The 19,029-nt window shown below is 38.4% G+C and overlaps 3 protein-coding genes across 6 annotated transcripts; 2 read left to right on the forward strand and 1 right to left on the reverse strand.

The window, feature by feature from the left end:
* Positions 1-6,063: 6,063 nt before the first annotated feature.
* LOC129583936 (ubiquitin-conjugating enzyme E2 A) lies at positions 6,064-8,438 on the forward strand. Of its 2 annotated transcripts, XM_055475989.1 has the most exons (6): positions 6,064-6,455; positions 6,543-6,600; positions 7,150-7,251; positions 7,336-7,438; positions 7,498-7,515; positions 7,888-8,438. In XM_055475989.1, the coding sequence occupies exons 1-6, from the start codon at positions 6,389-6,391 to the stop codon at positions 8,050-8,052; spliced, it is 513 nt and encodes a 170-aa protein (XP_055331964.1). In that variant the 5' UTR covers positions 6,064-6,388; the 3' UTR covers positions 8,053-8,438. The 2 variants fall into 2 exon arrangements, with proteins under 2 accessions (XP_055331964.1, XP_055331965.1); XM_055475990.1 differs by lacking the exon at positions 7,498-7,515 and having other exon boundaries at positions 7,888-8,437.
* A 402-nt stretch (positions 8,439-8,840) lies between these two features.
* Positions 8,841-11,588, forward strand: LOC129583811 (serine/threonine-protein phosphatase 2A activator-like). The gene is made up of 9 exons (XM_055475783.1): positions 8,841-9,090; positions 9,155-9,241; positions 9,319-9,444; positions 9,528-9,645; positions 10,163-10,262; positions 10,487-10,611; positions 10,729-10,829; positions 10,936-11,043; positions 11,221-11,588. Exons 1-9 carry the CDS (start codon positions 9,022-9,024, stop codon positions 11,290-11,292), a joined length of 906 nt encoding a protein of 301 aa, XP_055331758.1. The 5' UTR covers positions 8,841-9,021; the 3' UTR covers positions 11,293-11,588.
* On the reverse strand, positions 11,282-17,301 carry LOC129583812 (myophilin-like). 3 transcript variants are annotated; one of them, XM_055475784.1, is made up of 6 exons: positions 16,841-17,301; positions 13,047-13,186; positions 12,741-12,876; positions 12,026-12,094; positions 11,794-11,901; positions 11,282-11,654 (listed from the first exon to the last, which is right to left on the reverse strand). In XM_055475784.1, the coding sequence occupies exons 1-6, from the start codon at positions 16,901-16,903 to the stop codon at positions 11,592-11,594; spliced, it is 579 nt and encodes a 192-aa protein (XP_055331759.1). In that variant the 5' UTR covers positions 16,904-17,301; the 3' UTR covers positions 11,282-11,591. The 3 variants fall into 3 exon arrangements, with proteins under 3 accessions (XP_055331759.1, XP_055331760.1, XP_055331761.1); XM_055475785.1 differs by lacking the exon at positions 16,841-17,301 and adding an exon at positions 16,200-16,695; XM_055475786.1 differs by lacking the exon at positions 16,841-17,301 and adding an exon at positions 13,735-13,961.
* Between the last annotated feature and the right edge of the window lie 1,728 nt (positions 17,302-19,029).

The following is a 19,029-nucleotide window of genomic DNA, read 5'->3' on the forward strand; positions in this document are numbered from 1 at the left end:
TGTACAGTAATATGCAGCAGCCCGATGGGTGAAATAAGTCGGAAATATCCCGCTCTGCAGCATCTTCCAGACCACTCTAGATGTAGAGAAGTGCGCATAGACGAGAAAGACTCGGCATCGGCGAAGCAATTCAAAAACGATCCGATAATCATCCGGTACGCATGCTTCCGGCACAACGTCTGCTCGAGTAGCCTCTTACTGGATCAAGTACATTGTCATCGGAGGTAGCAGGCGATTGGGTATTTTGTCAGGCTTCTCTCCCTGCAATATTTCTTAAATGGCTTTCTCGACTTTTCCAATTGCCTATTGGTAATTCGTTTCTGAAGACGAATACAATGTGCTGTACATATGTCCAAGTGTACCAATAAAATGTCGCGTGCACTCGTTAGAACTGACTTTCACTGTATATATAAGCCATACGGCTTTAACCGGAACTCACATCATAACTGCACAAAAGGGCATCGGTGCTTTGCTAATGTGGTTATACTTGATGATGTGTATTTGTTGTCACGTCAGATGATACAATAGGTCATCGGAAATATTACAAGCATGCCAGCAACAGAAAATGGACAAATATGTCTCCATTCTAATTGAACGAAAACAGCCAGTAACTTCTACGGTAACTTCTACGGTAACTTCTGCGTACAAATATACGGCGAGGTAGTTTAAGCACAGGAAGCTACAGAGTATGCCGATTGGCGTGGCATCGTTCGCTAATTTAATATAGGCTTCCCATGAATTATTATTGAGAATGGAGACAAGATGAAATCGCTATCTCAGTCAAGAATATTTAATTATATTTCGATTATATTTCGGTCAAACAACAGTATACATACAAGTATATTAAATACACAAGCTCAGAGCTTTTCAATTAGATAATTTTATTGTGGCGACAATGAATGCGAGAAGGGCTGTAAATCGGTTGTATTGCTTAAAATTATTTATCACCGGATAGATATGACTTCTTTTCTACAAATACATGGCGTAAAGCACTTGAAAGAAGCTTATCCTTACTGGAGTGGCTCTATGCACATATAATTAATTAAAATAACGAGTATAACGGAAGTGAGGTGCGCGCAATAATTCTAGCTTGTAGAGCGACGATAACAAATTCGATGTCTGCAGGTGTTTTGGTGTCCCTTAACTAATCCATAATCATCTCGCCTCACTCACTTTTCAACTTTCAACGGATTTAAAAATTGCACTAGGCAGTTCTAAAAGCAAGTTCTACATTTGGCTACATAAATATTCTGACAGCCTCTACCAAAAATTAATTTCCAGAAGCAGCTAAACAAGCAAATATAAGTAAACGTTTGAAACAAGGCACAATAATTTAAATTGGCTTCCTTCGAAACAAATTGCCTTAATTTTGATCAAGTTGACGCTTAAACTCTTTTTTTGCTCGTTCCTGTACGTACATATTCGAAAATATTGCAATCGCAAGGTACTCGTATAAATTAAGGAAATGGTAGTAGGTATTAGGTACCCCCTTCCACCCACGTTTACTACAGGCCTACAGGCAGGCTGAGGCACACACTTTTTTAATCTTGTTTTAACTTTAATAGTTATGCAAAAGCCGCCTGCGTAACACAATACACATTTTTAAAGGGCGGTCGCTGCTCAGTTATTAATTAACAGAAAGTTGCACAGTATCCCATTGATTTACGTAGTGATCAAGAACCGAACTTAGGATCTCACTGTCAAACGTTCAGATAAAGTCCCAAAATATTCGCCCAAGGAATTTTATAGCAACTACCCAGATTATTTAATACTGCAGTTAGTTTTATTCACCGTTTTTTTTATTTTAATTATGCACTTTACAAGTATATGATCATATTCATAAAGAATAAGTCATTACAAAATAAAAATATTTTAAAGGAAAAAACAAAACTTCCGTTAAAGCTTATTGGTATTCTTAAAGTAAAGAAGTAAAACTACTAGTATTTATGCAAAATTTTGAGCCATGCACTGCTTAAAGCAGCCCTAAAAAGCAGCAAGATTTTTCCTTACAGTGTTCCTCAATTCAAATTACATTGCAAATGCTCCAAGAAAGGTGTTAAATTGGCTATTTATAATAATTTAGCGAAATTAGCGGATACTGAGCGTTTTGGACCGTCTTTGATAAGTGAACTTGAACATTTTCTGAGCCAGAAAATTTGGAAACTATCTGTGTGTTAACGTTCGATGGTTTTAATTTAGCTGCTGTCAAATTGTTAATGGAAAGGCGCATGCAACGGCCGTTTTAAGTATTTTTTTTCGGTGGTATTGTGTAGTGCTCATATTGTATCTCAAACTGTCGATGTTTTTTCAATACCTCAATTTACAGGGGTGCTACGCCAAGTTGGGACAGTTTTTTATAATTATTACTACATGTCTGCCGTCATTAAATAAATAAATAATTATTTTTTACTTGACTGCCGAAGGATCAGGCATCTTTAAACCAGAGATCTCTACATTTAGAACATGCTTCAAGCCCCAGTGAGGGAAAACTTAAGTAGACCAGCTAAAAAACCGCTAAACCCGTATGGAGTGCCAGCTTTCCCCACACCCATTAATTTTTTTTTAAAATCCTGTTGAGGCCAGTCCTAAGGTGATAAACCACAGTTATTTATCATCCAGTTCTCTTGTAGGAGGTGCTTGACAACAGTCGATTTCAGTCAAGCCTCTATGACCTTTGCAGTACTTCTGCGAGCACTAAAAGTGAAGGGTGACCTTATTATTTGCCAGCTCACGCGCAGCCGCAGAATGCCAGAGAAAGCCGTTTCTGATGAAATCTCGTTCCCAAAGCACTAAGCGTCAGCTTCAGGTTTACAATCCATATGAAGCGGAAGACACTCTGCTCCAACAAACTCCAACAGCCACCATGACTTTTTTTGTTCCTACAGCTTTGCTGGTTTTTTCTGCCGCTCTTCTTGCACTTACACCTCCCCGCCTATGAGGCATGTATTTCGCACATCAAAATCAACAACTAACAGGACCTACAACTTGTTCACGAAAAGTATTAGATTTAGGTTATCTCTATTTATGCGCTAGGCAACCACAATTCTCGGTAGGCCTTTTTAACATACAAGTCTATGGGACATACCCTTGTTGCAGCGCTAAGACAAACACTGAACGCGAAAGATTTTTGTCCTGGCCCGTGACAAATGCTCTTTGGGTCACTCAACAGTTTGCAGAAAAGTTCACGCAAAAAAATATCGATTGGTTGAATTTGTTAGAGGCAGATATAAGCAGTCCAAAAAGGACTACTACCCCTTCTAAATCAACGCTCGGCCCGCAACTGACAGCTGGAATGGCGCCGGTTTTAGTTTTTCTGGATTTGCAATAAAAAGTTGCATGGGAAAAGTCTAAATACAAAACCAAAATAACGTATAGGAATTTTTGGCAGTTGTTTTACAAAAGTGTCCCAACTTGGCGTAGCACCCCTGTAATACCAATTAGATTATAGTCGTGCATGCGCAGTACCACTATGATGGTATAATTAATCTAATTGGTATTTGTATGCATAGTGAAATCGCGCAAGGCACTTCTTTTTCTTAGAATAAACGGATCGCCTAAAAAATGATTTTATTATCAGACTGTGACTTTAATTTGCGTAGTAATGATACTATAGATATAATATGGCCTGTATTACCAAAAGCAAACTTCCCGTGGCCATAAACAGGTAGGATTTCTGTAGCCGAGATAACAAAGGTCAATCAGGCAATACGGGTCGGACAGGTATGAAATTTGGGTAAAAGATGACACCGATTGGGTGCAAGAAAAAAGTGTTGCAAAATTGTTTGCTTGGGAATACCTTGTTTCTTAATGAGGGTAGGTACAAAGTGGGCCAAATTTTAAAACTCTTAAACTACTACAATTTTTAATTTTAAAACATTTTACTAATATATTGTTTTGATTTAAGACTTGCCCCACTTTGTACCTACAATGGCAGTGTATTTTATTTACTCGCGTAAAGCCGGCGGTAAAGGTACTATAGCAGAAGATAGTTGTGCATGTACAAGTACACATGTAGTGTAGATAGAGGATATATATTCATAGTATCGAGCACAGAAGCAGGCGCGACCAAATTATGTTCGAGGTATGGGAAAACAGAAAGAAATACAAATACACACCGTACAGCAATAAAAAAGATTTTGAGAAATATTTCAAATATAAAACCCTTAACGAGGCCAGCTACGAAAATATTTTAAACATGTGGAAATGCGGACAGTTTTCAAGCTTTCCGGTTAACGACCAGTTTTATAAAAACTGAAAGCCTCCATAATTTTTCTTTTTGCCTTTTTCACGGTTCTTTTTCCCGTTTTCAATGTAACTTTATATTGCCGATTCTAACGAACTGAAAACCTGTATTTTTTGGTAAGACAGATAATATTTACACGGTGATAAAATGGATGGTGTGGGATCATTTAAACGATGCCCATAAAAAACCGTTCGGCCGATATTTCAGCGCGGAATTAATGGAAACTTGTGGGAAACAATTAACGGTTGCCCAAGGTGACCTCGCACGCTGCATGTAAGATTGCAAGATTTTCAGCCATTCAGTCAAGCTCTTCAGTAATTATTAAAATAAAATAAATACATATATTATATTAGATTTCGAGCTTAGTGAGTACCCAAGCTATCGCCAGTATTACAGAGCAACGTAGGTTAGTGAATGCCCAAGCAACCATCAGAATTACAGAGCCATTACGTGAAAGAGTACGTAAAACAGGCCGCGGGCCGGCTTTTTGATATATTTAGAAATTACACATAAATTAGACCATTTAAACCGTGCGATATTGAGATACTCAGATTTCTAGATATTTTTAAAATTTTGAAACTATGGAGGCTCAGAAAATTAGAGGTATGGCTGCAAGGGCCGAGTCGAATATGAAATATTTAGAAATTCTGGAAATGAAAAAGCTTTGGAGCCGACTTTGGATAAATTTACAGTTATTTACAGTTATTTTACAGTATTCAAACGCATTTAGAAATATCTGAAAGGTTTCTAGAATTTAAAAATGTATATTTAAAAGTTTGATGTAATTGACAATTTTAAATAACTATTGTTTAGGTTGCTAAGTTACAAAACCTGTATTTACTTCATTCGAGACGTTTCAGAATTTACTGAAATTTTCTATGAACTTTGAACGCTAAGTACTGAAAGTTTAAAAGGGTTTTGAAAACGTTCCGGAAACCAAAATTTTTTTCCAAGCAGCAGGTAGGAAGCTGTGGGCGATGCTGGATTTTATAAAACAATCAAAAGCTTCACAAACGGAATCTCGAATTAGGAGATATTTTCCAAAACCAACAACCTTTAAGTACTAACAACCTTTAAGTACTACAGCTTTTAAAAAATTTTTTAGACCTTCTCCAAAACTTCAGATTTTTTTAAATATAAAGGTAGGAATGTTTGTGCCATGCTCTATTTTATAAAATCATCATCTTATTTAAATAATCAATCTTGATTTAGGAGATAATTTCCAAAAAATAAGGACGTAAGGATATATGAATCTATTGATATTATACGTATCTATATCTATATGTATCGGTACACAGTAGTAGTCAGTTATTCATCGTTCCCCGAAACGACGGAAAGGGCGATCTAAAATTAATTAATAACGTCGTAATGGATTAAGCTATTCATTTTCATTTGGCAACAAGCGGTTCCCGCTCAGCGAGCTCGAGATTTGTAAATGTGTCAGAAAACCGAAAAAAGTAAGGTTACTTAATTATTTTATTACGAAGGCGTCGGAATCGCTTAATTGCGCGCAATGCGCGAAGCGTTGATATCAAAACCATTACTACTATTTACAAACGAAATACTTATACTACACATTTCAATGAAAGAAAAAAACTATTCTTATGCTAGCGAAATTAAACTGTAGCAAAAATAGATTAGCAAAATCAAAGGCCGCTAGAACGTATCCGATTGTACGAATGCAGCGAGCGATGTTGTACAAAAGCATACAGTACTTTTGTGCACACTATGCACAAGTGCACATCACGAGCGTGCATGGAGAAGCAGTCACGTGCGACTATTTATAGATTTTTCATTTTCGCTTACAAGACAGAGTGACCACGAATCCATTCAGTTCTGAATCGTAGAACGTAAACCACTTAAATTTTATGCTTGATCGATTTTTCCATTCCCTTTTATTAGTGAAGTCAAATTGCACAGGAACCAAGCCATATCTCGGCGGAATTTATTATTCCTTTGATCTTCTCTTCCCGGAATACTGATCCTGGCCGAGTTGTAGTTGTAGCTGAATACGAATCACTTTGGCACGGTTTGAACGTTTGATCGAGTTGGGAAACTGCAGGATCTGAGCTGTGTCCCACTCGTTTATTTTTTGTGCAATAGCGTCGCATCAAGAATCAGAGGTTCCCTGATTTGTAGTTCATTATGTCGACTTCTGCGCGTCGAAGATTGTTGAGAGACTTTAAGAAGCTTCAAGAAGATCCGCCTGCAGGTTGCTGTGACACATTCTTCCTGCTGACTTCGTATACCTAATGGTGCTCGACGGAGAATTTAATTAATTTGATTTTATTTTTTGTAGGAGTGTCTGGAGCTCCGACGGACAACAATATCATGGTGTGGCATGCTGTTATTTTTGGGTAAGACATAAAACAAAATTATTTGTCTAGTACGTGATGCGAGGAGGGGGAGTTTATCTGTTTATGACTACATGTACACGCGCTGTCGGGATTGATTTTAGAGAATAATTTGACGTGAATATTCGTCTTCCTGTGACGGGAAGAGTGTTTTATAGTTGAGTATTGTTGAATTCAGATATTTTTGAAGTGTTGTTGAGAATTAAGCTGAGTTAACTTAATTTTAAAGTGGCACTGGGAAAAATTTTTGTGTTTTGTTTCCTTATGTTTTCTTTTCTGTCCTAATAATTATAAGGGTAAAATTTCTTATGGTGAAAGAGTGCCACCGTGACTGCCTTTATGTTACTATGAACGCTTTTGCCTATTAAAATCCACTTTGCAGCATGAGAAACTGACAAACTGCATAATTGTCATAGTTTTTTTTTCTGCATGACTAGACGTAGTAAATTTTACAACAAGATGGAACAACAAGATGTAAATAATGGAGCTTTTCCGTACTTCATTGGTGCTAATGTTTATCTTTTGTTTTGACAACCACTTTTTTAATTCTAGGCCAGCCGATACGCCGTTTGAAGATGGAACGTTTAAGCTGGTTCTGGAATTTACGGAGGAATACCCCAACAAACCGCCGCTCGTCCGCTTTGTTTCGAAAATGTAAGGGAGATCACTAAGCGATAAATTTATATAGAATCTCTGCTCAGACCCTCGGACGATATTTTTGCGTTTTAACAACCGTAGGTTTCATCCTAATGTTTACGCTGATGGTGGAATTTGTCTGGACATTTTACAAAATCGCTGGAGTCCGACGTATGATGTGGCGGCGATTTTGACTTCTATTCAAGTAAGCGCAGTAAACACACATGTTTCGAACATCAAAGTTTTTTCTGAGCTTTCTTGCAGTCGGCATGTATCTGTACGGTAGGTGTGTTTTAGATGGTGATTAGTGAGTACTGAGTAGTCACTGTGTTTAACACAAACGATCAAATCCACGCAATTAATCTGCCTTTGTGAACTGTCTTTGTAATCCGTTCGATGAACTATACTTACGGCGTTTAAATTCCGTAATAGGTACTTAATTTGTTATGCGGAAGAAATTTTCGGTTTTATGTGGATTTTGGCAGATTTATACGATCTGCGATTGAACCTCGTGAATTTTTTGACAATTGTATAAAATGTTTCTTTGTTACAATAACTTGATCGCTGTATTTGGCTGGATTTTTTCCATATTTTATGCTGCTATATCGAAACTCTTGAAAGTTGGAAGTGACGAACGAAATAATTTTGTTGCAGTCGTTATTGGACGAACCGAATCCGAACAGCCCGGCCAATAGTTTAGCATCTCAGCTGTACCAGGAAAACCGGCGGGAATACGAAAAACGTGTTGTGGCCATCGTGGAACAGTCATGGATTGCATTCGGGGATGAAAAGGACGAAAAAGACAAGAAGAAAAAGTGATGGGAATTAAAGTTGATATGTCACGCTTAATCGCTTGGTTGACAAAAGAATATCCCGAAAGTGGAATCAAACGGCTGGGAATTAGGGAACGCTTCTCTGCATACTTTTCATGTGTAATTGTACAATTTCCGCGAATCTCTGACGGTTGTGTCAATTTTCTCCAGTCTTTCAAAGAAGAAATGAGACATACCTGTGGAATTTTCAGTTAATTGTAATTTGTAGATTTAGAAGGTCCTAATACCGCTTGCGTTTGGCATGGCGAAGCTACCTCAGTGGAAGTGCTTGTTTCCTTCCCTGCTAGTCCCCTTTTTGTGCATCTGTCATTCGGACGGTCGGACCTGACATCCGAACAATAAATTATTCGGGCTTAAATTTATTTATCTACATTTAAAAGACTTAGGTTTTGAATATATCAGATATTTTGAGCGAAATAAATAGCTTTACTTATCCAAGGCGATGGCATTGTGGCTGGCAAGACTAATCGGAAAAGCACGTTACTGTACATACTTCCTTTTTTTAATCGGCGGAAGACAAAGATTTTGTGTTTCTTCAGTGTTTAAATTTTTTTAACAAATAAAATAAATATACCGCGTAAGGGTTTTTGTTATTTATTGGTTAATGCCTGTTAAAGATTTTGGACAGTTCCGGTGAATTTTTGACCATTAATGAAATAAACAATGTAAGTACTTTCCGAGTATGCTCTCCACAGGGTGGCAGCCGTCAAACAACATTCGGCACCCAGTGACTCACGACATGTTTTGCTTTTGCAGATTGCAGAGGTTTTATTTTTTAAACTTATGAAAAATAATGTTACTGTAGCTTGAAAGTTAAGCTACTGTGGATTGTACAGTTTTAGTCATTATTATCTAACTAATCGTATCCTGACTAATGCCGTTTGGTTGGATCACTTGGATGCATCGTGGAAGCAAGCAAGAATTGGTGTGATCTCTTATCCTTCAGTCACAGAACATGGCATTTGTTACTGCTCAGAAACGCATCGCGACACCTGCTGATATGCCAGCATGGCGCGCTTCCAAGGTATTCCAGGCTTCCAGCATATTTGATGTGCGTCCTAAATATTCCTTGAGTGGGTTTTTGGTAGGCCTATAAGGATTACATGCATTTCATCATGGATCTGAATAAAGCTGTCATGGGGAAGACGAACAGTGGTTCGGTCACGGAAAGCGAGGTAAGTCCAGCGCACCCGTTTTTATAACCATTCGTAACCAAGATAACTTATGCTGTTCTTGCCGTTTTCACTCGCAGGCTGTTACGCTGGTATGCGCAATGCTAGAAACATTAAGAAAATGGATCGACGACATCCCGCCTATCCAGCAGCCCCAGCGATTTGGGAATCAAGCCTTTCGGACGTATCATGCGCGTCTCGTTGAGGTATTGACATTGTTCAAGTCCTCTGCTTTCGGGAAGGGTGGAAAATGTTCTGCCTTCGACGCTTTGGGTGTTTGTTTCTTCAGCGAAGTGCAGAACTTCTTTGTGGGATCCTGCCGGAATCGTCGCGCGATGCCACGGTGGAGCTGCAGCCGTATTTGTTGGACAGTTTCGGCAACAGCACGCGTATCGATTACGGAACAGGCAAAAAAAGAAAACAAAAAATACTTTTTTAGTTTTGAATAATGATTTTATTTCGCATATACCTGTATAGAAATATAGACTCATTAGGGATAGTGGGTATAGTATAGAGTTATACATAACTTTATTCACTAACATTGCAAATGATTGCGCCTGCTAAAAACACTTGCAGTTAACATGGGAAGACTCCTTCCCATGTTTCCAACATGCTCTGGGTATTTGCGCACTGAACCTCGAAGCATTGTGTAGTGTTGGTATTGTACATCGTTGTTGCCGTGAAGAAATTATAGAGAAATCAGGGAGTTGGACATGTTTATTTGGCGTATTATTGCGCGTTTACGATTTACGAAAATAATAATGTATGTTATTGACTTATTACTCGTGATATTCGAATTTTTTTACCAGAGATGCTTCCAAGACGTACGTTATTTTTTAAATGGCCTTTTCTTGATAAAGTTGCGGACCTGTTTGCAGATTTTCTTGTATTCTATACATTCGGTGATCACGCTATGCTTTCCAGGTCATGAAGCGAATTTCATAATGTTCCTTCTTTGTCTGTGGAAACTGGGGGTCTTCCAGAAAACTGATGCTACTGCTCTTGTCACCAGCGTGTTCAAAAAGTATGTAGGGCATAACTTGGTGTTTTGCTGGCTGTACTTCTTTTGCTGGATCTTTGCACGCTTACTGTACTGTATAGTTTCCAGACGTCATTGCTTTGTACGTGCGCGAGAACAACAAAGTCAACTTTCTCTGTTTCACCAAAGAGTTTTTTTTGCTCAAAGCAATGGTCAGCATACTGTCGTATTTTCCTTAGAAAGGTTCAAAGTTGCATTTCTGTGTGCAGATATTTGGAGCTGTGTCGACACTTGCAGTTAACCTACAAAATGGAGCCCGCTGGCAGTCATGGCGTGTGGAGTCTGGATGACTTCCAGTTTGTCCCTTTTATTTGGGGCAGCGCGCAGCTGATCGGTAATACAGGAGCAGATCTAATGATAAAAGTAGCTCTTTACGCTAAATGTTTATCTCGCCAGTTCATTGTTTCATATACTCGTACACACGGGGATTTACGCTGGACCTCTTCTTCAGAACATCCAAATTACGATACCAAATGCTATTTGGACGAAAAGATTGTGGAACGCAGCAAGGACGACTTTCTTTGGATGGGCTGCATAGACTTCATTGGCAAGGTGCGTACTGCGCTTCCTGTTTTGTTCCCACTCATTTTGGTTGGGAGAATGGATTAAGGTTTATTTGTTTGGGTACGAGCAACTGTTTTGGTTTTGGAATATCTAGGTTAAATCCGGTCCCTTCGCTGAACATTCTAATCAGCTGTGGAGCATTAGCGATGTACCGAGTTGGGGAAAAGTGAACAGCGGGCTAGTCAAGATGTATGAAGCAGAAGTACGTCAAACGCTGCAATCGTTAACGCTATGGCTCAATTATGCGTAAAGAGATTAAACCTATTTTGGCTTCTTGTGCAAGTTACGATATTATCAGTACTAAAAGTACATTACATGATGCTAGCAAGTAAAAAAATGCTGTCTCTTGTTCTTAGACGTCCTTTTGTATTTCCCTTAGGTGTTGCAGAAATTCCCGGTAGCTCAACATTTTTTGTTTGGATCTCTTCTCTCCTTCGATGCTGCCGCGTGATTTACATAACCACGGGAATTTATTTATTTCCAGTTGGTTTCTTAAATTTAGAAATACGATTTGTAATTTTTTAACACTTAAAATAGTGTGAAACCATTAAATGGTCTGTAAATTCTAAACAACCAGGTGAAAGTTGTCGCTCTAATATACGTACGTATTTAACGATTCGAAACAAGTCTCGTGAAAGCCTTGCGTTTAGATAAAAAATGGTACATCAAATTCCACAAAATGTAGAAAACGTCGGGATTTCGATGAAAAGCTAAGCGTAACCGCAGTACACAGAAAGGTGCGCCGAAAGGTCACATGTGCCGGGTGTTGCCCATGTTGATGCCGTGCTGGTTGGCGCCTTTATTGGATCCATACTGTGTAACACAAACCTCATTATGCAAAGTTCGGTGTAAGGTTACGTATTTCGTATTTTTGTGTACAGAATTTGTTACGCTCTGTAGTACACAATGGAAAATAGATAAATATTAAATACAGTATGCTGGAAGAGCTCACTTGTAAGCTGATCATGCCGTCGCTTGCGCGGAGCTGCTCGTCTGTGAAGTTGCGCACATTCTTATCCGCTTCCTTCGGCCCAATACCTGGCTTTCCAAATTTGCTAGCCTGTAATTACATGCGAAGAATGCACTAGAGAACCGCGTTGGATCTACGGTTTACAAAGTAGTGGAAATTTTCGCAGAAATCTCGAGTGCTTCGCATTATCAACCACAACTGCGTTAAAATTTACCTTTCTGCCAAGAGATTCCAGGCATATAACAACAGCGTTCAAGTTTTGCCGTTCCCATAAATCCACGCTCTGAAACCGTTCATCAACGTTAATATCACCCTGACGTACACACAAGTTTACAATTACGAACAATTTAATTCATCCCTATAGGTACGAAGTGAATATTCATCCATTTTGCAAGTGCATACTGCTTTTTCCTTGAAGTAAGTACTGCACGGAGGATTTCTTATAAAGCAGCACAAGAACTATTCATATTATTCAGAAGCAAAACTGCGCAATGTGCGCAAAGTATTTTTTGATGACCAGCCAGTGGCTTTAATACTAGCCACTACATATATACTAAAACAAGTGCTAAAGATTGTGAAACGACAGATTAATGCGTTCAGAGTTTTAAGCGTTTTGCTGAACTGCGACACGTATTATACAGAACATAGCAATTATATTTTAGCAAAACACAGTTTCAGAAAATCGTGAGCATTGTTAAGTTCGAGTACTGTATCTGTGCTACAAATATACTACTTCTGTAGTACTTTGTTTTGCTCGGACATGGTACGCTACACTGTACATATCGCGACCACATTTACTATTTTTTTTTGTATTAATTTTTTTTGTACTGGTATTGTATTAATTGGCTGTGTTAAAATGACCTTTGGCATCGTGTCTTTTTATGACGAAGTCAGGTAGTAATAATCGCTGTAAATTCTTTACAAATTACCTGAAAGAGTTCTGGCGTAGGGACGCCCATGGCCGTGGCTGCACGCGTGAAGTTATTGATGTTTTCCATGCATTTGAACGCCATTTTGCTCGTCTCGACTTTCTTCACACTTCCTGGTTGCAGCGCATTAGCCAAACTGTTTATATACAAATAACAACACTGCAGACAGCAGTCACTCATGCGTCCATGAATTATAGCACTTGCGAGCGTTCTTGTACACATTAAACGAGCAATTTAGTAGCTAATACTGTTGAATAAAACAATCGCTGGTCATTTATCTGGCGCATAATCCATCTGCCGGCTTACTTGCACAAAACCACTCCGTCCTTCAGCGCTTCGTAGAAGTCTTCGGCCTTGCCGCTTGTGTTGACGCTGCCGGGTCCGAGTACGTCGTTTATCCATGCTAGCGCTTCCTCGGCACGGGTTTCGTCATACTTCCTTTGCAGCTGATAAAAAAATACACAATAGAAGTGCCAATCGATAATGGATAATTATGACTTGTGACTTATAATTACTTGTAATTATGACTTGTGCAAACTATAATTAGCCTCTAAAATTAATTAAGTAACATTTTACAGTTTAATTTAAGGACGTGTGAAATACTAGAGCAGACAAAATATGCATTTGAGCATCACAGAAAAAATCTGAGGCTGTCGAGGACAATTAGTACATTATTTATATTTACTTTTGTTAATGAAGCTTAAAAAAAGTTAATACTGAGCAAGCAGTAGAAAAGTATTACGTTAATGTGCGCATTATTAAAATATTAAAATCATTGTCATTTTACCAGTCTGTATGGTTTTGAAATAAAGTCAAGCATATTTTTTGCTTAAACCCATTAGGATATTAAAATGCATCCTCGATATCGTGTTCCCAAAAAGATTGAGGGATGCTAGCAAAACTGCATTTGTGGCCGCACGTCAAGTTCAAAGGTTGAGTGCGGATAGTAATAATAATATTAATACGATGATCAGCGTTATATTGTGGTTATTACCATATTCCAGCATTACGCCATTGATTGTCTGCTTATTACAATACTTGATATGACTGCTTGTTCCGGCGCGTTGTCTGGGAGGTCGCTGCACTTCATATTGCCGCATACATAAATACGCTCATATAACACTGTGCCATCTCGGCATTTAACGCATCATTGTCCGAGCGTGTAACGCTGTCATCGTAAAATTTTTTTAACGAACCAGGACTAAATTTCCAGGTAAGTAGGTACGAGCATTTGCAAAGCTGACACTGCTGTGACAACAAAAATGAATGTATTGCTTATTTTCCTAGGCAACTTTCAGTGGTATTCCCGTAGTAAGCGTAATGCCAACGGTTTTTTATAAAATAATGTACGAATAATCGTATGTCGTCAATTTTTATAAAAGCGCAATAAAAGTATGAAAGGATGTAGCACATATTGTTCTTCACCGGGTTCTGATGCAAAAAAATGGATTCTGTTTATACGTTTATGTACATGTTGGTAAACAACATACGTTATTGTTAAAATAGAACCTGTGCATCTTAAATTAGTCGTACATGAATCGTCTTGACATTTTTTTCTGCGCACCGGGTCCCGCCGGGATATATATTGTACACTTTGCTGTTTGTTATTCGAGCACAACAAATTCTCTTTGTTGACAAACGATTAAATGCTGGAAAAGCACATGTCGAATTCTACAGTTTGACAGAAGTATTTGGGGCGCTTTTCTGACCGACTGATTGATTGCTACATAGGCTTATCACTTTTTGACTCGCCGTCTCGATTCTGTTTGTTTTGCATATTGAGCGTCATTAGTTGAATAAAATAACAAAACTAAACACTTTTCAGACCTGACACGGAAATACGTACATAGTCAGTGTGATGCCGGCTTGCACATCGACAGCACTGAAAAATGCCTTAAAAGATTCGGCACGGGCGGCATAATTGTTGAAGTTTTTTATAATTAGTACAAAAATATACGTACTTCTATATGTAAGTACAGCATATGAACTACACAACTAACAGATACTAGGTAAGTATTAACCCGCATTATTTACTGGTCAGAAAAATCCCTCCGCCAAGGGCTTAGGTTGCATCATTTTAAGTAAAACGAACGCACCATTACATGAAAGCTGTAAACAACAGTATGTCTATGGTTCTGCAAACAACTACGTTTTGCCCCTAAAAAAATCTAAACTATTTACTGTACTCGTATATAGACTTGCATCGGGGAAGTCATATCCCGAAGTTTGCATATTTGCCCATCGTAATTTGCTAAGCACAGCACGAACAGCGATGCGTAAACAACTTATGGTTTGCCGGCTCGCAAAACGATCCGTGCTTTGTGACTGCTGCTCGTATTGTCGATTCAGAGAGAGTATAGTAATCCGTAATATTCCACCGTAGCTTGACATTTTATCTCGTAGTAGGCAAACAAATGATATTGAGACAATATATGTTGGTGAATAACTTGATCTGCTAATTAAGGAAGTATTATATAAATAATGTAAAATCTGCAACTACCTACTGTAGTACCTACAGATACGCTGTACTACGACTAGCAAACAATGCATTCTTTTATGCCACCGCATATCACCATGGCAGGAAAACATTTAAGTTATTTCAGTTTATTCTGTACAGGCAGGCCAACGCCCTGTTCTGGTAAATGCTTCTATAGTTCGAAATCGGCAAAAAGCCTTTCAAGCAGACGTTGCATTAAATCAAGCTGTACAAAAAGTGCGAATTAACATTTGTAATTCCAAAGAAAAGCCTTACCAAACTGGTTTATGTTGACAATCTGTAAAAGAAGACGACACACAGAACCGCCCAAAGATAGGAGTTCAAGCATGAGGTACAGACAGGCAATGTCAGTGCGCGCTTACAAAAAGAACATACCATTTGCACGCGCTGATTTGTCTAATAAATTATATTGCCACAGATTTTGCAACCAAAGCTTGCATCGATTTTCGTTTTGAATTATTCGTGCTTAAACCGCCATATATATTCTTAAAAACAAGCGCAGCAAACACTAAAAACTGAGAAAAGAAACAGTACATATGATTAATTCGAAAGAGTTTTTTGCTAGCACTACTTTATATTTCAGTCACAAAATGTAAAAACAGAATAACGCTTTCAAACATGTGCAGCTGAAAGATTTCATGTTTGATTACGAAAGCATTTTTCAAAGTACTTACGCTGTAGTATACCAGTATTTTAGTTTGCTACTACTCTGTACATAAATTAATGTAAACAGGTCGCATCATACGAGCAGCGTACGACTGCTTTGCGATTCCGATTTTAAAATAAGCTGGTATAAGTCGATTTATTTAAGGTAAGTCTATCTACATAACGCGGTATCCAAAACGTGCATTTGCACTATTCACAGCGTCCTTACATTTTGTATAACAAGAAAATTATAAAATTTTTCTCTATCGTCCGTCTGTGCAGGATTGTAAGATAAATTCGTTTCTTTTGCTGCATACCTTCATTTTGATATTCGGAGCCAAACGCGCACTATGACTGCTCGTCATTATGCACACAATGAGGAATGATTTATGGGCAGATTCCAAAGTTTCTCACAGCGGACATGCTTAAAGAATTGTAATTTACATATGTAACAATTCTTATCTGTTTATCGTACACATCCTCCATCGAATCATACGATAACAATTATTTGAGCAGCGAAGATAAGATATACATCCAGACACTTGACGTGTACACAAATGCAGCGATAACACTAAACGAAAAAGGTAACAATCTTCTAACAATGCGACGATCGTTTTGACAGTTTCCCCACTTTCACGGCAAAACCTAACATTACCGTAGAATACTGCGCCCGCTATCACAAGCAGGCAAATTATATGTTCTCAGCTATTTTTGCACCATAACAAGAAAAAGTAGCAAGACTTGCCAGAAATACGGTTAACGAAATGTCACAGTGCAGTGTGCCGCAATGGATCATCCAACGCGAATTAACTTGTTTCTACCGGCAATTGACCACTATACGACATATTAGTGCACTGCATGGCGCTGGCCTAGAAAGTTGATATGGCACTCGACCAGTTTAAACTTTAACACACCTGAAGCCGCAGTTTAAGTACGTTTTAAAATCGAAATATATTACCTTGTTGTGCGCCTCGGCAGCCAGACCGCTCTTTGTGGCACGGCCAGTATATGTTCCCGACATCGTGATTATATAAATAATTGATCAAGGTAAATCGCTTTTTTCGCGCGGGGGATACCGATAGGTATTTAGATAGATAGATGGCGGAAGAAATCAATAGAGGGACAATTAGCCTATACACACAATTGCGGTAAATAAAAACTGTACTGGCCAAACGTTAGTAAATCATTAACTGCATGCAGCGCCCACAGCCTACCAACACGTTGCAGAAGGGAGAGCAACAAAACGGTTGGCAATGAGTCACACAACAGCATATATATGACTGTATATAAAATTTTTGTCTTTATGATTACGCAGTAAAAGGTTACGCATCCGCACGGCGGAAAAATCTGATGGACTGCCTCGGTGCGCGTCTGCTGTTTGTGCGAGAATGCACTCGGAAATGGTAGGTAGCGTTGGAGGTAGGTACTTGCGATAAGAGCCCGGCGATTCAAACTTTTGTTACGTTTCAAGTATGAACTTCAATAATTCAGTGGGCGGAAATGCTGCTTCGTATATGATCGACGATGGACGGATGGATAGCTTACCGACCTTTATGATTTTGTCGTCTGTCGTCATACCTGTACAGTGCATTGGTTTAATTATTTTATCGTTTACTTGCTGTTTTATTGCGAAGTATTCTGGTCTAATAATGTGAAGATATTTAGGAAATTAGTAAGATCTTCAATTTAGATGATGATTATTATATGTCCTAACACCTAAGCAAGTTATTTCGCTAAAAATTCGTTGCTGTTAATAGCTAGCTATAGGTACGTTCCATAAATCTTCGCAAGTAAAGTAGAGGAGCGAAATACATAAAATTATCTGAATCTCGATTCACTATGTTTTGGCGGAACATTTTTCTGAACTCTCCGAATTTATGTAAAATAACCTGGTAAACACACTTTCGGTTAATAATTGAAATCAACCGGCTGCAGACACAAGATCCAGCGCACGCATAATCAACTGTGAACCATCAAATCGTATAGCGAAACACTGTACTTATAATATTAAAATTAATGCTATAAGAAATCACCGTAACAGAGCAATGCAGATTTTTTCAAGTAAAAAAATGCGGAATTGTCAGTCCATTGCTGTTCGTTGCACAAGGAAAACACAGTACAAGCGGTACTTTCTTCTTCGCTCTAAAGGTCGGCAAATGGCAGAAGTTTCTTATTACAAAGTTTTGGGAGCTACTACTCATCGAAGCACTGTACTGTACTGTGAGCGGAAGCCTGCAGCTGGAGAATGATTCACATCCGGTTAAGAGCAGCGTCATCATATCGTCGATGTTTTGTCGGCAATATCAAAGCGCCGATAACGGACTCTTGCAGGCAGCCATATTCAACGAGCTTGTTGTCAACAGCTGATGCCCATTTTTATGAAAACAAATGAATCCTGAGGCTGCATTTTAAACTCCATATTATGCAGATAAAGGATTGCATTTGCCACAATCAAATGGTGCATATGTGCTTGTATGGGTCGGATACAACAATATTAAATCTGTACCTTTCCTCGGCCTATCGCACATGCGACCGTAGACGCTGCACTTCGCGGTGGAGTAGTTATCCAGATAAAGATAATATCATTAGATATACACCACCTAAAATCAAACTGGACACTATAACTATTAGACTGTTAGACCACTTATAAACTTTAAACACTTTCTAAGAGTTAACGTCGCGGAGTACCTAATAACATTTACAAGTTAACAGATCCAATTTTGGGGGCTGTTGCAATTAAGCTTCTTATACTTACCAGAGTTATTAAACGGCAGATGCGTATGGCAAATTTAAGCTGATCTTAAATGATTTATAGCCTAATAATATTAATACTAAAAATGCGTTTAGATTCCAGACATCTATCGTACATAATAAGGTGCTAATTTGCAAAAGCTATATCACAATAAATGCACAAGCCATACATGCAAAACTGCAAATTATAATTACCAAGTATACAATAATTATTATACCTTAAATTAATAAATTTAGACAATATAGAATATTACTAGTTTGTGCATATTAAGCAGAAATCAGCAAAACTCTAGATTGCTCTAGGCGTCGCTTTTAAACAACAAACCTGACCGTGACCTTAACGTTATTGGTAAAAACGAAAGACAGCTATGTTGCTGCCGGCAATAGATTCGATTC

Source organism: Paramacrobiotus metropolitanus, unplaced genomic scaffold, assembly GCF_019649055.1.
Source record: "Paramacrobiotus metropolitanus isolate TYO unplaced genomic scaffold, Prichtersi_v1.0 Parri_scaffold0000012, whole genome shotgun sequence".
Taxonomy (NCBI): Eukaryota; Metazoa; Tardigrada; class Eutardigrada; order Parachela; family Macrobiotidae; genus Paramacrobiotus; species Paramacrobiotus metropolitanus.

Excerpts from the sequence above, each read along its gene's own strand:
- LOC129583811 (XM_055475783.1), top strand. The coding sequence starts at position 9,022 with ATGGCATTTGTTACTGCTCAGAAACGCATCGCGACACCTGCTGATATG. Across the intron at positions 9,242-9,318 it reads GTTCGGTCACGGAAAGCGAG|GCTGTTACGCTGGTATGCGC; the intron begins GTAAGTCCAGCG and ends TTTCACTCGCAG. Across the intron at positions 9,646-10,162 it reads GCGTATCGATTACGGAACAG|GTCATGAAGCGAATTTCATA; the intron begins GCAAAAAAAGAA and ends TATGCTTTCCAG.
- LOC129583936 (XM_055475989.1), top strand. The coding sequence starts at position 6,389 with ATGTCGACTTCTGCGCGTCGAAGATTGTTGAGAGACTTTAAGAAGCTT. Across the intron at positions 6,601-7,149 it reads TGGCATGCTGTTATTTTTGG|GCCAGCCGATACGCCGTTTG; the intron begins GTAAGACATAAA and ends TTTTAATTCTAG. Across the intron at positions 7,252-7,335 it reads GTCCGCTTTGTTTCGAAAAT|GTTTCATCCTAATGTTTACG; the intron begins GTAAGGGAGATC and ends TAACAACCGTAG.
- LOC129583812 (XM_055475784.1), bottom strand. The coding sequence starts at position 16,903 with ATGTCGGGAACATATACTGGCCGTGCCACAAAGAGCGGTCTGGCTGCC. Across the intron at positions 12,095-12,740 it reads CTACGCCAGAACTCTTTCAG|AGCGTGGATTTATGGGAACG; the intron begins GTAATTTGTAAA and ends GAACGGTTTCAG. Across the intron at positions 11,655-11,793 it reads ACGGCATGATCAGCTTACAA|TATGGATCCAATAAAGGCGC; the intron begins GTGAGCTCTTCC and ends TGTGTTACACAG.